The sequence below is a fragment of the Camelus dromedarius genome, chromosome 13 (assembly GCF_036321535.1).
Source record: "Camelus dromedarius isolate mCamDro1 chromosome 13, mCamDro1.pat, whole genome shotgun sequence".
Lineage (NCBI taxonomy): Eukaryota > Metazoa > Chordata > Mammalia > Artiodactyla > Camelidae > Camelus > Camelus dromedarius.
The window spans coordinates 7,328,473-7,344,596 of NC_087448.1; the positions used below are offsets into that span (position 1 = coordinate 7,328,473).

At 42.2% G+C, this 16,124-nt stretch overlaps 1 protein-coding gene across 1 annotated transcript in view; it reads left to right on the forward strand.

The window, feature by feature from the left end:
* The window catches only part of CCDC168 (coiled-coil domain containing 168), a 28,514-nt gene extending 15,853 nt beyond the window's left edge, over nt 1-12,661 (forward strand). Inside the window, exons 5-7 of the mRNA XM_064492911.1 lie at nt 42-7,116; nt 7,309-9,834; nt 9,946-12,661. Coding sequence (XP_064348981.1) covers nt 42-7,116; nt 7,309-9,834; nt 9,946-12,334 — 11,990 coding nt within the window. The 3' untranslated portion in view covers nt 12,335-12,661. The remainder of the gene's footprint in view (nt 1-41; nt 7,117-7,308; nt 9,835-9,945) is intronic.
* The last annotated feature ends 3,463 nt before the right edge of the window (nt 12,662-16,124 follow it).

A 16,124-nucleotide genomic window follows, 5' to 3' on the forward strand; every position in this document is an offset into this window, starting at 1 on the left:
ACTCGTTTCACAGTTGCTGAATACCGCAAGGTGTCTTACAGGAAACCATAGAAAGAAAAGGCACAGATTTAAGTACAAGACAAATGAGAGGCAATGGAACGGGAGAGTGAGACAGACATTATTTCATGCCACGGAGGGAGCTAACATTTCACCATCCAAGCTAGTGATTGATAAGCTCTCATTCAATACAACAGTAAGGGATACTATGTTTAACAACAGAACACCTCACAGAAATCTGAATGGTCATATCACAGAGGAAAAGGCAGAGTTGGAGAAAAAGGAGATGAGATTTAACATCGAGAAACAGAAGAAGGAGTTCCAGCAAGGCAGAGCCGAGGCAGAGTTAGTTCTGAATACTCTCTGTGACTCTGGATCTGTTCCATCGCAAATGAAAGAGTTTATGGAAGTAAGAAGGGAGAAAGGCAGGCCGCAAAAGTTGATACACATGCCTCCGCAGCTGAAGCTGGAGAAATCACCAAACAGAAGACAAACACAGTCCCTTGTTAAGAGTGCTACGTCAAGAAATATTAAAACCCTGAAACAGTACATTAGAGAGCAAGAGGAAAACTACCGAACTGCTTTACTGGACCTTCCCCCACAACGTAGGTACCAGCTGGTGATTAGCCAGCAGGTGAAGAAGGAGCCCGACTGTGTCAAGTTCACAGTCAATTTGAAAAGAGACGTATACCGCCATCTCCCTTCACAGAAGAGGGAACTCAGTTGCACTGCGTTTGACATCTCAAGAATTAGACCACATACAAAGCATGAACTCCTCATTGAACGGAGAGTAAAGGAAGGTGACGCAGATGTGGTCCGACGTTCAGCTTCAGCTCCAGTAGGGAGAGAAGTATCAGAGAAAATGGACATCTCCTTAAGTCCAAAAGGACACGTTTTGTTTCTTACGGAGTTGGCTGCTTCTCCACAGAAGACACACAAGGAGCAAGAACGGCAGGAACGAGGAAGTATTTCGGTGACGCATCTGGAACCTGTCGCCTACCCCACTGTGGAAACTCCTCATTCAGAAAACACAGGAAACGTTGCTGAGGAAGATGCGTACCTTGACAGAAGACATGCTTCACATCTATTTGGAAGAGAAGGAGTAAAAGAAACTGCTATCTTACAAGGTTCAAAAAGATATACATTTCTTTGTACACATGCAGAGGTCCGGCAAAATATGTCTGCAGTGCAGAAAGGAGAGATGAAACCAGACTGCATTTCTGCAAGCATCCTGGATTCTGTATCTTGCCCCGGTGGGGAACCTCTTCAGGTAAAAGAGGCAGCCAATGCAACAGGGAAAGAACATGTTAGCATCCCTGTAGATTTGACTGTAAATCCATGGAGAAAAGAGAAATCAGAGGGAACTGATATTCTATTAGAATCAAATGGACAGAAAAACAACTTTTCCAAAACACAGAAGGCAGAGCAACAAAACAGTTCTAAACAAAGTAAAGAAAATATTCTGGAGTCGATGTCTTCTTGCATCGTGCATCAGCTCCACACTGAAAAGCTAAAGAAAGAAGTCTCAGCCAAAGGACTGAGTCCAACAGTTTTGAGCCCAATGGTAGAGAAAGCATCAAACAAAGCATATTTTCCAGTGGCTCCAACTCCAGGCTCGGCAGGAACCGATCTGCATACCAGAGGAAGAAAAGAACATCGACAAGAAAGTACACGCAAGGCTCTTCCACCATCTGCTTCTCATTCTTTGATGGATAGACTCCAGGTTAAATTGCCAAGGGTAAAGAAAGCATTAAAGGAGGCAGAGAGTGCAAAGTACCACGCTTCAGATACAGAAGGAATTGGCTTGCTTTTTTCAGGAAGAGAAGAAAAGCAACCAGAATATATACAACATATTCGCCCAAATCTTGCTTCTCCCTCTTTGAGAGATATATTTCAAAGTAAGATGCCGTGTAAAAAGAAAGCTTCGGAAGAAGTAGCTAGCACTATGCATGACACCCCAAGTGCAGAAGGAGCTGGTTTGCTAATTACAGGAAAGGGAGAACAGCAACAAAAACATACAAACGAGGCTCTTCTAAAGCCTGCGTCTCACTCGCCAGCAGGTCGACTGCACATTAGCACCTCACTGCAGCGAGTAAAACTGGATGACACCAATATGATGCATGGTGAACATTCAACTCCACAGGCTAAGGAAGCATTAAAAGGAATGGATGTTACTGTTGGATATACCCAAACAAGTGAAAAGAGACACTTACCCAGTGCAGAACAAACACAGCAGCACCTGTTGGTTCCCTCTCAGAATTTTCTGATGCATAGGTCCTACCCTCAGAATGATCCCTGGTTCCTGCCACAGTTAGTGCCTCCGGCCAAGGAAGCATTATCAGAAGCAGGTAACGTGTTGAGCAGGACAAAAGGATCAGACGTGATTTCTAAAGCTCATCTGAACACTGGAAGTGAGTATGGCCTGGAATGGGCTGGGCCCTTGAGTCCTCCAAGGCAAACAAAAAGACAAAATACAATGCTGCCTTCAGAATCATTCAGTGAAAATATAAAATATCAGGATGTCTCATTTCCAAAAGGAAAGAAAGCATCAGACGGGGCACAGGTAATTGATTCAGTATCACATGGTAGCTCCAAGCGAAGAGAGAAGGCACAATTATGCAAAGCATATCAAAAAAAGGCACAAAAAGAGGTGTGCCTGCCTGGATTGTTTTTACATTCTTTTTCTGTCCATTTGCCTCTTTTGCCTGAAAGTAAAAGAAAGAAGAGTGACGTAAAACAAGGACTTAAGAAAGACGTAATATGCCCCGAAAGAACTTTGATGTTTAAGAAATCAGTCTCTTCAGATACGTTTAATACTGCGAACTACAGAACCCCAGGCAACAGGCCAGAACTGCAGTGGAAACTAAAAGAGAAGATGGTAAATATGAAATGTAGAAAGGTCAGACCTGATTTGGTTGTGACAAATACGTATGAGTTCATCCCTTTTTCACCTTACCTCAAATTGAATAAAAAGATAATTGATGAGATTATCTCAAGTGACGTAAAGGGAATAAAACACCATATATCTCAGAAAAAGAAGGATAGAATAAAAAGAGTCAATATGAAATGGATAATGGATCCCAACGTTATTTTGAAGGCAAAGAAATCATCACTGTCACACACACGCGAGGGAGAGGAATGGCCAGTGCCGCTGAACATTGTAAAAATAGAAAGCAAGGTGCAAATAGGTAAAGGTAAGTCAGGTATGAAACTGGCAGACTTGCTGATTTCCTTACCATCTCTGTCACATCCTAATTTGAATTCAAGAATAAAAGTAGGAAAAGGTAAGTCAGGAATACCAAGGAGCTGCCTTCCGCCACTGAAGTTCCAGGCATCCTTAAATATCAGAAAAACATCATTTCCAGAGTCAATTAGTAGGGATAGTTTAAGCGATACAATAGAATCAAAGCAACATTTACCACAGAAAAAGAAGGAAGATGGAGAAGATACTGTGTATCTGAAAGATACGGTGCACCGCAAATGTGCCACTTTTAGAAGGAAGAAAAAGCTTTTTAAGCTTACACCGCGTGGACAAGAACCACAGTGGAACAACAAAGAACAAGAGGAAATGATGCAGGGAGATAAAGGTGGTCTAGATGTAGTTCCGAACAAGCCCCATGTTTCCATTCCTTCTTCATCCCTCCTGGAATGGGGTCCTGGATTAAAAGAAGAGGCACACATGCGAGGAGTAGCAGGGCTCTGCTTTCCATCACTGACCCTCCAGGAATTATCAGATGCAATGATAACGTGTGAGGAGCCAATGGATGACATTTTAAGCAGCATAAAAAGAGCAAAATATATGCCACAGAAAACCGAAGATAAAGTGGAAATGGAAGAAGAAATAAGGCTTCGCAAAAGAATAGCTTTGAAGGCGAATCAGTCTCCGACTCCACAGGAGTTGCACTTGAACATCAAAGGAAAAGAGGAAAAGATGCAGGAAGATTCGGGTGAACAAGCTGGGATTCGGAGAAGACCGTGCCTCTCTGTGTCTTCTCCACCTTACTCTGAGGTGGACACAGGAGGGAAACGAGAAGCAGTCGTGCTAAGAAAAACAAGATCCCCCTTTCCACAACCAGTGCTCCAGGACTCATCAGATACAGGGAAAATAGCATATAAAGAGTCTACCTGTGGTGATACGGAAGAAGAAGAGAGAGTAAAAATGGCAGAAGTCGTACCTTTGAAGAAAAATAAATCACCAATTTCACAGGAAATCCAGTTGGACATCAAAGAGCAAAAGAAAAATATACAGAGAATTAAAGGTGAACCAGGTGTGGTTTTGACCTGTACGTCCCTACCTGCTCCTTCAACTGGAGATGATGTCTCAGATGATGTGAAAATGGTACAAGAGTACAAGCCCCAGAGAGGGGAGGACAGAGGGGAAATAGCAAACATGAAATATAAAATATACCCCAAAGGCACCACTCCCAAGGCAAAGATATTACTACCATTTCCACATGTTCCCAGTTCCCCCGCGGGGTGTGGCCCCCAAATTAGAGACATACAGACAAACATAAGAGGGAACCTGAGACACGTACAGGACAGAACAAGTGAACGAGATGACGTTCTGGCAGGACCTTGTTTACCTCAATTTAAATTAAACAGAGTTGCAGAAGGCAAGGAAGGGAGCCAAGGAGTAGTGAGACCCTGCCTTCCATCCTCATGGCCCAAGGAAGCATCAGACACAAAGAGATTAAAATATACGACGTCACCTGTCAATGATATCTCAAGAGATTCAAAGGGAACAAAATACACGGCACAGAGAGAAGAGAAAAAATCAAATATTTTTGAGAGAGACCTAATGCATCCCAAAGGCTTAGCTTTGAAGGCAAATAAATCACCCCTTTTCCATATACTCAGAGCGAAGAAACTGCAAGTGAACATTAAAGAACAAGTGAGAAGGGGGCAGGACGGTAGCAAGCACACAGTTGTGCTTCTGAGCAAAATTTGTCCTTTTGTCACTTCTTCAGCTCATCTGAAGTTTGACACAATAAAAGAAGAGAAAGGGGAACCAGGAATAATAAGGAATTACGTGTCACCTCTCGAGCTCCAAGACTCATTGTCTTCAGTGCAGACGGCACCTACAAAGTCAGCTGACAGCCGGAGAAAAGGAGGAAGACAGCATCCACCACCGAAAGAAAAGGCCGGAGTGCCAGCAGCAGCCCTGACCGCGCGCCCCAACGGCACAGACGTCAAGGCAGGGACAGCATCGCCTCCTCACGCATTCAGCGTTGCTGAGCTCGGTGCCTGGAGCAGGAGAAAGGAACCACAGTCGAGTACTAAGGAGAGAGTGGAACAGGAGCAGGGAAGAAGCGGGGACCCGCACGTGGCTCCAGCAAAAGCTCCTCCTTCCTTGCGTTGTCCATCTCACCATAGACTGGATGCAGGAACCAAAGCAGACGCAGGATCCACTCCTTCCCAGTTACAGCTCCGTGAGTCATCAGGTGCAGGGGGAGTCAGATACGCAGATCCCAGTCAGGGTATCAACTCATGTAATGTCATAATAAAAGCTAACAGACACGAGCCATGTAAAGAGGCAAAGGACAGAGTCACAACAAAAGGCGGGAGAGACAGACGATCCCCCCAAGTAATAACTTTGGAAGCCCACTCGTCTGCACTTACCCATCTACTCAGTGGAAACAGGCTGCCTCTGGATGTCAAGGAGCCAGGGGAGGAGGTGGTTCTGAGGGAAACGCGGGCTTCCTTACCTTCTCTATCTGACCTGCAGCGGGGCCCCAGCACAAACCAGAAGGAAGGCGCAGAAGGAATAACACAGTCCTGTTTTCCACCACTGGAGATTTACGATCCATTCATTCCAAGCCAAAAAGCAGATACGAGGTCACTTATGTTGAAAGAGGAAGATAGACTCAAAACAGATACTGAAGACAGAGTGCTCCCAGTCTCTCTCTCTCTGGATCAGAAGGCAAAGGAGCCACCGCTTTCACATCTACTTGACACCAAAAAACCGTGGTGGGAAACTAAAAAGCAAGAGCAAAGGGTGCAGAGAAAGGACACTGAACTAGTTACAAACCTGAAGAACATTTATATTTCTTCACTTACTCTGCCATGTCTTAAATCCGATGCAGCGGAAGGAGAGGGGTACGTGATAAGAGTTACAAAACTGCCACTCCCACAATCACAGTCCAAGGAATCAGCACACACAATGAAAATAGAATATGCTGAAACAACTGATAGAGAACTTGCAAAAGATGTAAGAGAAGTAAGAGAGCACATGCTACAGAAAGAGGAGGATGACAGAGAGGAAAGTGTGCATATGAATATTATCGTGGACCCCAATAATACGGGTTTGAAAGCAAAGGAATCGTTTGTTTTGCTTACATGCAATCCAAGTGACCTTCAGTGGAAAACTAAAGAGCAAGAGGGAGAGGTTCAGGGAGCTAAACGGGAGCCAGGTGACCTAACGCAGCCTGAGACTTGTACTTCTAGACCTGCCCACCTTCACCCTCATGAAAATACCAGCATCAAGGAAGAGAGCGTGCCGATGTTACCAAGATCCTCTTTTCCCCCAGTAAACTTCCAGAAGTCATCAGGTTCTGAGGAAGTGGTACATGTAGAGCCAATTGCTAGTGATACTGCGATCAGTCCACAAAATGAAGAACGATGTACATCCCAGAACAAGGGAGAGGGTGGAGCAGAAAGAGGAAACCTCGTGTTCCCCAAACATCAAGAAAAGGAGATGCAAGAAAGTAAAGCTGAACTGGGTATGGTTCCCACCACATCTTCTACTTCGTTACCATCTCTCCCCGCCCTCAGCTTGGATAAAGAAGTACAAGTACATGATAAAATGTTAGCACTTGAAAGGTCTGTTTTGCCAAGAATATCAAATGCAGGGGAAATAGTGCGTACACAGTCAATTGGTGGTGATATCACGAAAGACGTTCAAAACGAGGAACAACCTATGCCTGAGAAAGAAGAGAGGGTCAGGGAAAGAACGGTAGATACGAGAGGTCCAACACACACCACAGAGATAACTTTGAAGTCCAAGAGAATACCTCCTTCATATATGCTCCATAGGACAGAATTGCATCTGAACATCAGAGGGATAGAGCCAAAGAAACAGGAAGGTCAAGGTAACCCGCCCAGTATGATGCTAAGAAAAATGTATGTTTCCATACCTCCTACTGAGCTGAAATTGGATCAAGGGACACAAGTAGATGAAGAAGGGCCTGGAATGAAAAGATCCTCTTTGCAAAGAAAAATACTTGTTTCCAGACCACGAATTAAGCTGAAATTGGATAAAGGCACACAGGTAGATGAAGGAGGGCTTGGAATTAAAAGATCCTCTTTGCAAAGAAAAATACTTGTTTCCAGACCTCTAATTAAGCTGAAACTGGATAAAGGCACACAAGTAGATGAAGAAAGGCTTGGAATTAAAAGACCTTCCCTGCTTCCACTGATGCTTTCAGCATTATCAGATGCAGAGAAGAGAGCAGATTCAAAGGGAACTGGAAAACAACACACGTCAGAGAAAGAAAAAAAGTATGACATGAAGAAAGTAGACATGAGGATCAGGATGCATCACAAAGAGGGAAGAATTTCCCCAATTTCACATGTCCTTGGTACAAAGGAATTTGTGTTGAATGTTATTAAAGAGCCAGGGAGGAGTGTACACAAAGGTAAAGATAAACCAGGTGTGGTTCTGACAAGGACTTTTCTTTCTATCCCGTCAGCACCTCTTTATCTAGATTCAGGGAGCAAAATGGACAAAGATGTGCCAGGAATCACAGGATCCTCTTATCCACAGCAACATCTCCAAGAATCATCAGACACCCAGAAAATAGCAATCAGAGAGTCAGTTAGTGGTGACAGTAAACCGGTTAAGAACGCTGAACACTTGGTTCCAGAAGAGGCCAAGCGACAGTGGACCTCCAACTTCATGATCAGCATCCAGCAAAGGAAAGAGCCTCCACGAGTCAAATCTGAAGGAGATCTGAGTGAGTTAAATTCACGGCATGAGGGCTTCTATTTTACAGGACTTGGTACCATAAGAGGTGGGAAAAGGCTGGAATATTTCTTCACAGGGCAAGAGGCTCAGCGAGAAAAATACAGAACAGCACATTTTACTACGTTTCTTTCCTTCCCCGCGATAGATCTAACTAACATTGAAAGTCTGAAGAAAGATACGGAAATAATGAATAACCTGAGCCATAAAATAAGTCCTCAGGACTTAGTTTCGCTGCCGAGGAAAATATCCAAGGAAATTTGTGCCACGCGTGGCACCCCTGTCAGTTCAGAAGGATTTTCTGCTTCAGAGCAAGATGCCCACCAACAAGAGACTTTATCAAAAGCGTCTCCAGGATCTGCAGATTCATGTAAATTTGATAAACCAGAGGAAGATGGACAAAATAATGAAAAAATAAGCAAAATGTCCCCTCCCAAAGTGCTGGCAAAGGAATCAGTTGAGAAAATGAGTATCACAGAGTCAAATGCCTCCCCGAATATAGAACAAGAAATTGTCACGGAAAAGCAAATGGTGCTGCGGTCTGGGAGTGGGCGGCAGACCAGGGTGGATTCTAGCCTTTCTCTGAAGATTCCACTTCAAAATGGAAAGCAGAGGACACCGCTAGAAATAGATGTGCACAAGCAAACTACAGTCTACCCTGGAGCACAAGTACTGCAAAGAATGCACATGGATATTACAGAGTTTGATGCCCAAAAAGGGCAAAAAAGGCAGGCATTGTTTGTTCCAGAACAAAAGGAACACAACCCAGAGTCGCTTCAGAAGTCTCTTTCTTCCTTCTGGAACTTTCCACCTCAATTTGGTGATCTGGAGGAAAAAAATGAAACTGCCACAAGCACAACTATAAATCTGGAGCAAAAAAAATTAGACAGGAAAGAAGGTATATTAAAAATAGACACAAATATAGCCGTCCACCTGGAAGAGGACAAAATAGAAATGCACAAACACACCACCGTCAATCTGGAGGAGGAGAAAATAGAAATGGACACAAGCAACACAGTAAACCTGAGCATGGCGTCTCTAAAGGCAGAGGAACCTCAAATCAAGGCTCAGGTCGTCTCTCACATGGAAAACCGCGGCCCAAGGAAACAAAAACATAAAAAGGAACGAGAAGTGTCTTGCGCAAAACAAAACATTCAGCTACAAAATATGTTTCAAAAACATATTCTGGACTCATTTTATGCCTATATTCCACTTTCTTCCAATTTTGGAGGTCAGAAAGGCAGATTGACAATAGCAGATGTGAAAAGAGAATTGAGCCCCAAATACTTAAGTATGAAAATCCCAAAGCATCCTATTCTACAGATTCTAGGCAACACGGGACGTGGTACTCCAAGCAACAGAAAGAAATTGGAGTATAATTTTAATAGATCAAAGAAAATATCTTTGTGGCGAGAAGAAGCCTCAGGAATATTTATCAGAAGTCTTTCTATTTCCATGATGAGTCCATCTCAGACTAAAGAAACAGTAGTACCTGAGACAAACTTAGAAAGTGCAAAGAGAACTTGTCTTTCAAAATTTCCGCATAAATCACCAAACACTAGTAAAACTGTCAAGAGGGACAGCTCAAGCACTGTAAAAGAAGGTGACCAGAATTCTACAAGCACAGTTCCTCAGGATTCTCAGCCCTTCGTGGTGGATGAGCAACAAATGAACAAGCTTCCTAGTGCCAAGTCAGAAGCAAACCTCAGCAGTGAAGCAAATCAAAGTTTAACTCCACAAACAAAAGAATGTGTTGTTCCAGGCCATGATATCTCAAGCATCGTAAAAGAGCCTGACTTGCTTACAATCGAGCAAGAAAAGGCACCAAAATCCATTCAAACACCTACAGATTGTCCATTCATGCCTGAAGATCCAAACGAAAATGTGGAAACCCACATGAAAAGTGCCCTCAGTACGAATATTCCCCCGCTGGGGGTAGAAGAACCACAGTGTGAAACTCAGCTGTTTGGTAGCGCGGAGCATGCCCCACCACCTGAGCATGGAGATCAGAGTGAACCTGTGCAGGACACAGCCACACAAACCCTTCAGCAACAGAAAACTCCTCCAGGAACTGAGCCCAAAGCACCCCAAGTTAAAAGTAATGAAATAAAAATAGCGGCAGATAGTCCAAGGGCAGAAAGTTTACTTCCTCTTTACGAAGCAATTAAAAATGTCTTCGAAGCCCAGGTGAAAAATATGATCCAAGACAAAATTTATGCTGATTTACTGGAAAAAGTGAAAGACGATAAACCTGGTAATTGGGAGGCACCACCTTCTGCAGGGAGTGCAGATACAACATCCACAATAACACATCCCAAAGTGCAGCCAAAGCCTATTGTAGAAAGTTTTACTTGCGAAGGAAAAAACAAGCTCACGAATCATTTAGAGTCAAAAGCACCTGAAATAAATCTGAATTTGACACCAGAGATGATAAAACAATCCTTCCAAAAGCTCAGTTGTTATCCAAAACAGGCTATTTCAAAACATAACACCTGGAGGCTCAACCAAAGACATAAAAAAATGTGCTTTTTGTCTCTCAGAGGGATTGATACTGTAAAATTTAACCTAAAACACAAATACCAAAAAGACTCACCACTTGTCAGCTGTATGAAAACACTGACTGTTAATGTTTCGAGTGGCAGTGAGGAGATTATTACAAAGTTAAAGAGAATAAATGAGCTAGAGAGTAGAACACCTTCATTAATTTCTGCTGGACAAATGCCATTGCCTCGTATTCTCCAAAACTACTCAGTAAAAGAAAAAGACAAACTTCTCCTACACTTTTCTATGAAAACACTGGAGGTTCAAATGAAAACCTTCCCCAGAATTGTAAGAGAATCTTACACAATGGCCAGTGCTCAGGATAGAAGGAAACTTTTATCAAAATGTATTCATTCTGATGTCAAAGTACCAAAACGAGAAAACAGAATTTTGTTACTTGTTGAGGAAAAATCTCTTCATCAAATAGATCTTGATTTACGATACAAATACACTCGTTTTCTCCTGGGGCTTCCAGTCAAAAGTATGTTCCCTAAGCCAAACACACTTCCCAAACATATTCTTAAGTTACACACAGTTGCAATATGTAAAAAAGTGGACAGTAGTGGAGAAAGTGGTGGTCTTCCCATTGATACCGGACCGTTAGAACAACATCTCTCTTTCAAAAAGCAAAGTCCCCGTGAAAATTCATCACTGATCAATACATTCTTGGAGCCCCAGCAGGTGTGTTCTTCTGACCCTGATCAACACAGCACAGTGCAGGAAGACACTACGGCTCTTTCAAATTTAAAATCTCACGTGACTCCAGGGAAAGATAAACAATGTCACGTATGGTTTCAAGATACAAATACATGTGAATCTGTTGATTTAAAGACTCGGGAAAATGCTCATGATTTGGTTGATTCCCATTCAATTCAGAATTTTGAAGATTCTACTGATAGTCACACAAATACTGAGAGTTCAGAAACCTGGGGGGGATGCTCAGCTCTTGATGCACATGACAGTGAAGAATGTGTATTTTTAGAAGCCAACTCTTGTTTAAGTCAAGAATCACAAAGTATTCTATTTGAATTACAGAAAGGCATGCCTTTGGCAAATCTCTACAGGAAGAAAAAAATCAAAACTGATCTGAAACCATTTTACACTGAAGATACAGGTTCCCATCATATTAGAGGCTGTAGAAAACATTCCTCAGTTGTGACACCACCTTCTTGTGACTCCCACAAAAGCAGGAAATATAGGTCATCCTCCAAAATGCAATCTCGTGACTCGTGTAACAGTTCCTTAACTACTGTAGATCTGTCTACATCATCTTTCATTCCATTCAGTGATGAGAAGCTTTCACAGACTACTAAGAGCAGAAAAAATTACTCCTTAGTTCCCTTAACGGAATCAAATATTAAATTACATCTTTCAAAAAGCCAAGGCAAACCTCACAGGCATTCAGAAAGCAAAGAAAGAAAGAAGGCCAAATGCGATTCATTTAGAAAGAACAACATTCCTTGGGAATGTGACTACAGTTATACACAGAGTAAAGAGAAACGCACAAGAAAGAAGAAAGAGCGTGATTTTGAGTCAGAAAGATCGGATTATTTCCCAAGTGAACGTAAGTCAGCATCAGAACCTCATCCAGAGGAGAGCGACTTCCTTTCTGAAGGAAAACCAAGCCAGCCATTTTTTTATGCCTGTATACCGGCAGACTCACTGGAGATTGTACCCAAAACCATTCGCTGGACTATTCCTCCCAAAACTTTAAGGAAGAAAGACTTCAGAGTCCCTGTGGTGGCCAAGATTTCAAGTTCTTACAACCTATGGAGTTCATCCAAAAAGTTATTGGGGTCACTGTTAGAGTCCTTCAGCCTGGTTCGTCAAAAATGATTTTACCACATTAAGGTTCATCTCGAGGGGAAAGGTGGTTACTGTCGTGATATTCTGGGAAAAATAAAATCATATAAAGTCAAATGATTTCCTTGTGAAGTGTCTTCTAAACTGATGCCTTTTATTTCTGCAGTAGATTTGCATAGTTCTGGAAGGAGTGGATGGGAAAGTTGATGACTTTGGGTTTGGGCCAACCATGCGTGAGATCTCCTTTCAGTTTCTGCTGCCTCTTTATAATCCCAAGAGGAGAAGCCTGCAGGCTCTGAACCCCTTCCCGATCGCACACAGATGACTAAAGGGTGAGTCGGAGGAATTGTAGCCCATAAATGTGATTGAGAGAGAATGACACGAAAGGCAGGAGAACACAGAAACTAGAGGGAGACAGATTCAAGTAGCAGCAGGGATTCAACAATTTCAAACATCACAAGATGAAGGGGTAAGGACTCGTTGCGAAAACCCAGATTCCTCTGATGGCTTTGTCCCCATCCCTAACCACGAGTGACACCCAAAGCAGCTCCATGACCTGTACCTGCTCGCCACCTGCCATGACAGGACATCAGGTCGCTTGGGGACCTCACCCTGTAGTACCTACCACTGCACAGGAGCGGTCCCGGGAGGGGCAGGGGGCAGCCCACAGCTCTGCCAGGTGAAGGGAGATGCCTCTCAATGCACCTACACCTCCTGCCCTGGGCGTCAAGGCCCCCGGTAGGGGCTGGAGCAGGCTCACCTGTGGGCAGAGGAGACTGAGAACTGGAGGGTGGTCTGGGGCAGTACCAGCAGTCACCTTCACCTTTGCCCTCAGGGCTGGTGACCCTTGCCCCCAGGCTCTCTCGGGAGGCCCAGAAAAGCTGAATCGACCCAGGGGCTGCCGGGAGAGAATACAGATGGGTAAGATTGGGGGTGGGGTGTGGGTGGCGGGATTTTTAGCATCACGTGAATTTGTTAGAATGTATTTTGTACTGGCTTATTTCTAATATGTAAGTAGAGTATTGGTCTCATTTGGAAAAAAAAACTTTATTTGCCCTATAAAAATTCCGTAATGTTAATTATTTTCTTATTATAATGACAAGACAGATGATAGTTTTTCATATCATCTTTATATTCATACTGGCAATAACAATGCTTCCTCTATTATGAATGCTACTTGATCTCTTTAAAACACATATTTACGATGAGTGAAATACTTAGGCATGCTTAACAAAATATAAAATTATAAAACATTCCATTTTTTTTAACCAGGCAAAGTATCTAATTTTATACAATTTACATACAACTTTTCATTTTAGTAGTAGAAACAATGAAATGATTTTACTTCTTGTTACTTAACAAGACTTTAATTTCCCCAAGACATGAACTACAACCACGTATTAGAATCTTCCGTCAGTATGATGGTCTTGGCATCTTATATGAGTTGTGTCTGTCGGGTTTGACAATCAGATTGAGTATTTTAATACTTTTTATTGTACAGAATTGTGAGCTTACACTCATAAAGAGGACAATAGTGTGATGAACTCTATGTGTCCCTGGCTCAGCCCTCAAACTTTAACTATAGTCATGCCTGCCTTATCCACTTCTCCATTTGTATTTTGAAGCAAATCAGAGATATATAATTTTATAAATAATTTACATATCTCTACAGGATAACTACTATTAACAACCGTCTCATAGCTAAGAAGTAACAGTAATGACTTAATATCAAATATATAATCAAATGATTTCCAACTACCTCATGAATGTCATTTTTTAATAGTTCTCATTCCATTGCTTTTTCTAGGGGGGTAATTAGGTTTATTTATTATTATTTTTTAGAGGGGTTACTGGGGATTGAACCCAGAACCTCGTGCATGGTCAGCATGCACTCTGCCACTTGAGCTGTACCCTCCCCACATTGCTTTTTTTTTTCTTACAAAATTTTTTTTTCGAATTGAAGAAACCAGGTGGTTTGCAGAGTTTCCCACATCCTGCATTTTGCTGAAAGTGTCTCCATTTCAGATTGAAATTATTTAACTTTGAATTCCTACTTGTTCCTTAAAAGGTCTTCAAATAGATTACACAGTGTGCAGTATTTAGAATAAAATGTATTGTTTCAGAAGATTGTGACTTCTGGCAATGCAGATTAGAGGTGCTACAGCTACAGGGCTGCTACATATGTTATATCAAGCTGTCACACAGTTACAGGTTAGATAGAGCTATTAGATACTTAGAGCTGTTGTGGCTGAAATAGCAAAATTCCTTACCATAAATGAGGGGGGGGATTAAGTGACTAGTTCTTGTATCATGAAGAACTTGCCCTAAAAAATCAAATGTCTATTTGTCAATAGAAAAATATTACAAATTTTGAATACAAAATTAGATATGAGAAGGAATATTTATTTAGACTGAAAAATCAATACAAATTTCAAATTTTATAAAGCTGATCAAACTAAAACCATCATTGATAGTTCCCAAAATAACTGCTTTTTACACTTTTTACTACCTGCTTAATATACTTTTTTCCTACATTATTTTTTTTTTTTTGGCTGCACACTCTCTGATCATCTCTTCATAAAACAATTTTGTAATATAATTTTCCATATAGAGATTAAAAGTAAACCAGTCTTCTAGGGGTTGATCAAAACTTGCTGTTTATTATTGACTATTTAGAAAGTTCAGGCACCTTTGCTAACACAGTGGCCATTTAGCATACCTTTCCTCGGGAACTGCCAGACCTCATCAGGACAGGATGCATCGAATACGGTAAGATGAGCAAATTGGGGAGGACAGGGTGGAGAGGGGGTCATGAGCTATCCCCTGTAAGATGTAGACTTAGGTCTGAGAATTTCCTGGTTCTACTGCACACAACTACACCCCTCCAGGGCCTTGGCCCATTACTTAGAAGAAATAGAGAAAGCAGCAGGAATTCATCCTTTAGTCAGAGGTTCCCAGACTTTCTCAGTGCCTTCAGTGCCACTCATTGATTCATTGCACCCCTAGGCAAAAGAAAAAAGCCAACAATTCTGCATATTAAGTAGCATAGGTCCAGACAATTTAAATTATGATTTATATCTTAACAGCTTAGGAGTTCCTTGAAAAAAAAATATAGATCGACAGAAAAAAATATTTTTATTTCATTCTAAAATAACCACACTTAGTTACTAGTGGGATGTGTGTACCTGTTGGGCACTGAATAAATTTTTAAGCTTTGGGAATCAGATTGGACACTCCAAACTGATTTTTGTGCAGTATTTACTTTTCTTCCACAGCAGCTAAAACGCTCAGCTTTACAAAGAAATTGCATAATGGAAAAGAATGTAGCACCATCTATCTAATAATGAAACCGTGCACAACCTTTAGCTAGTAATTCACTCTGTGTCCAACAGATGTCGCTGTGTTTCCCTCACAGTTTAAACTGGTTCCAGGTGGCGGAAGGGCACAGGTTTGGAACTGCCCCGAAATACTAACAAAAGAAGCAGACAAAATAAAAGCCCCGAGAAAAGACTGCTGTCTGTACCCAAAGGAACAGGAAAGGGGAATCTGAGCAGAACAGAATCCTTTTGACAATACCTGCCCTATTCCAAATAATCACAAATGAATCACACGTTCCTCTCGCCGCTGGGTACGACGCCCAGCAGTGTGGACAGAGCTCTAAACCTCCATCCCTGTCTTCTAGCAAGGAGCTGACACATCTCCCCTTCCTACCAGCCCAGAGGCAAAGTGTCCACAGAGGCTGTGGGTGGTGCTCAGACTTTGACCAAATAGGGTAACTAGCTGCCAAATTGGAAGACTTAAAGAGGAACTAGATTCTCATAAA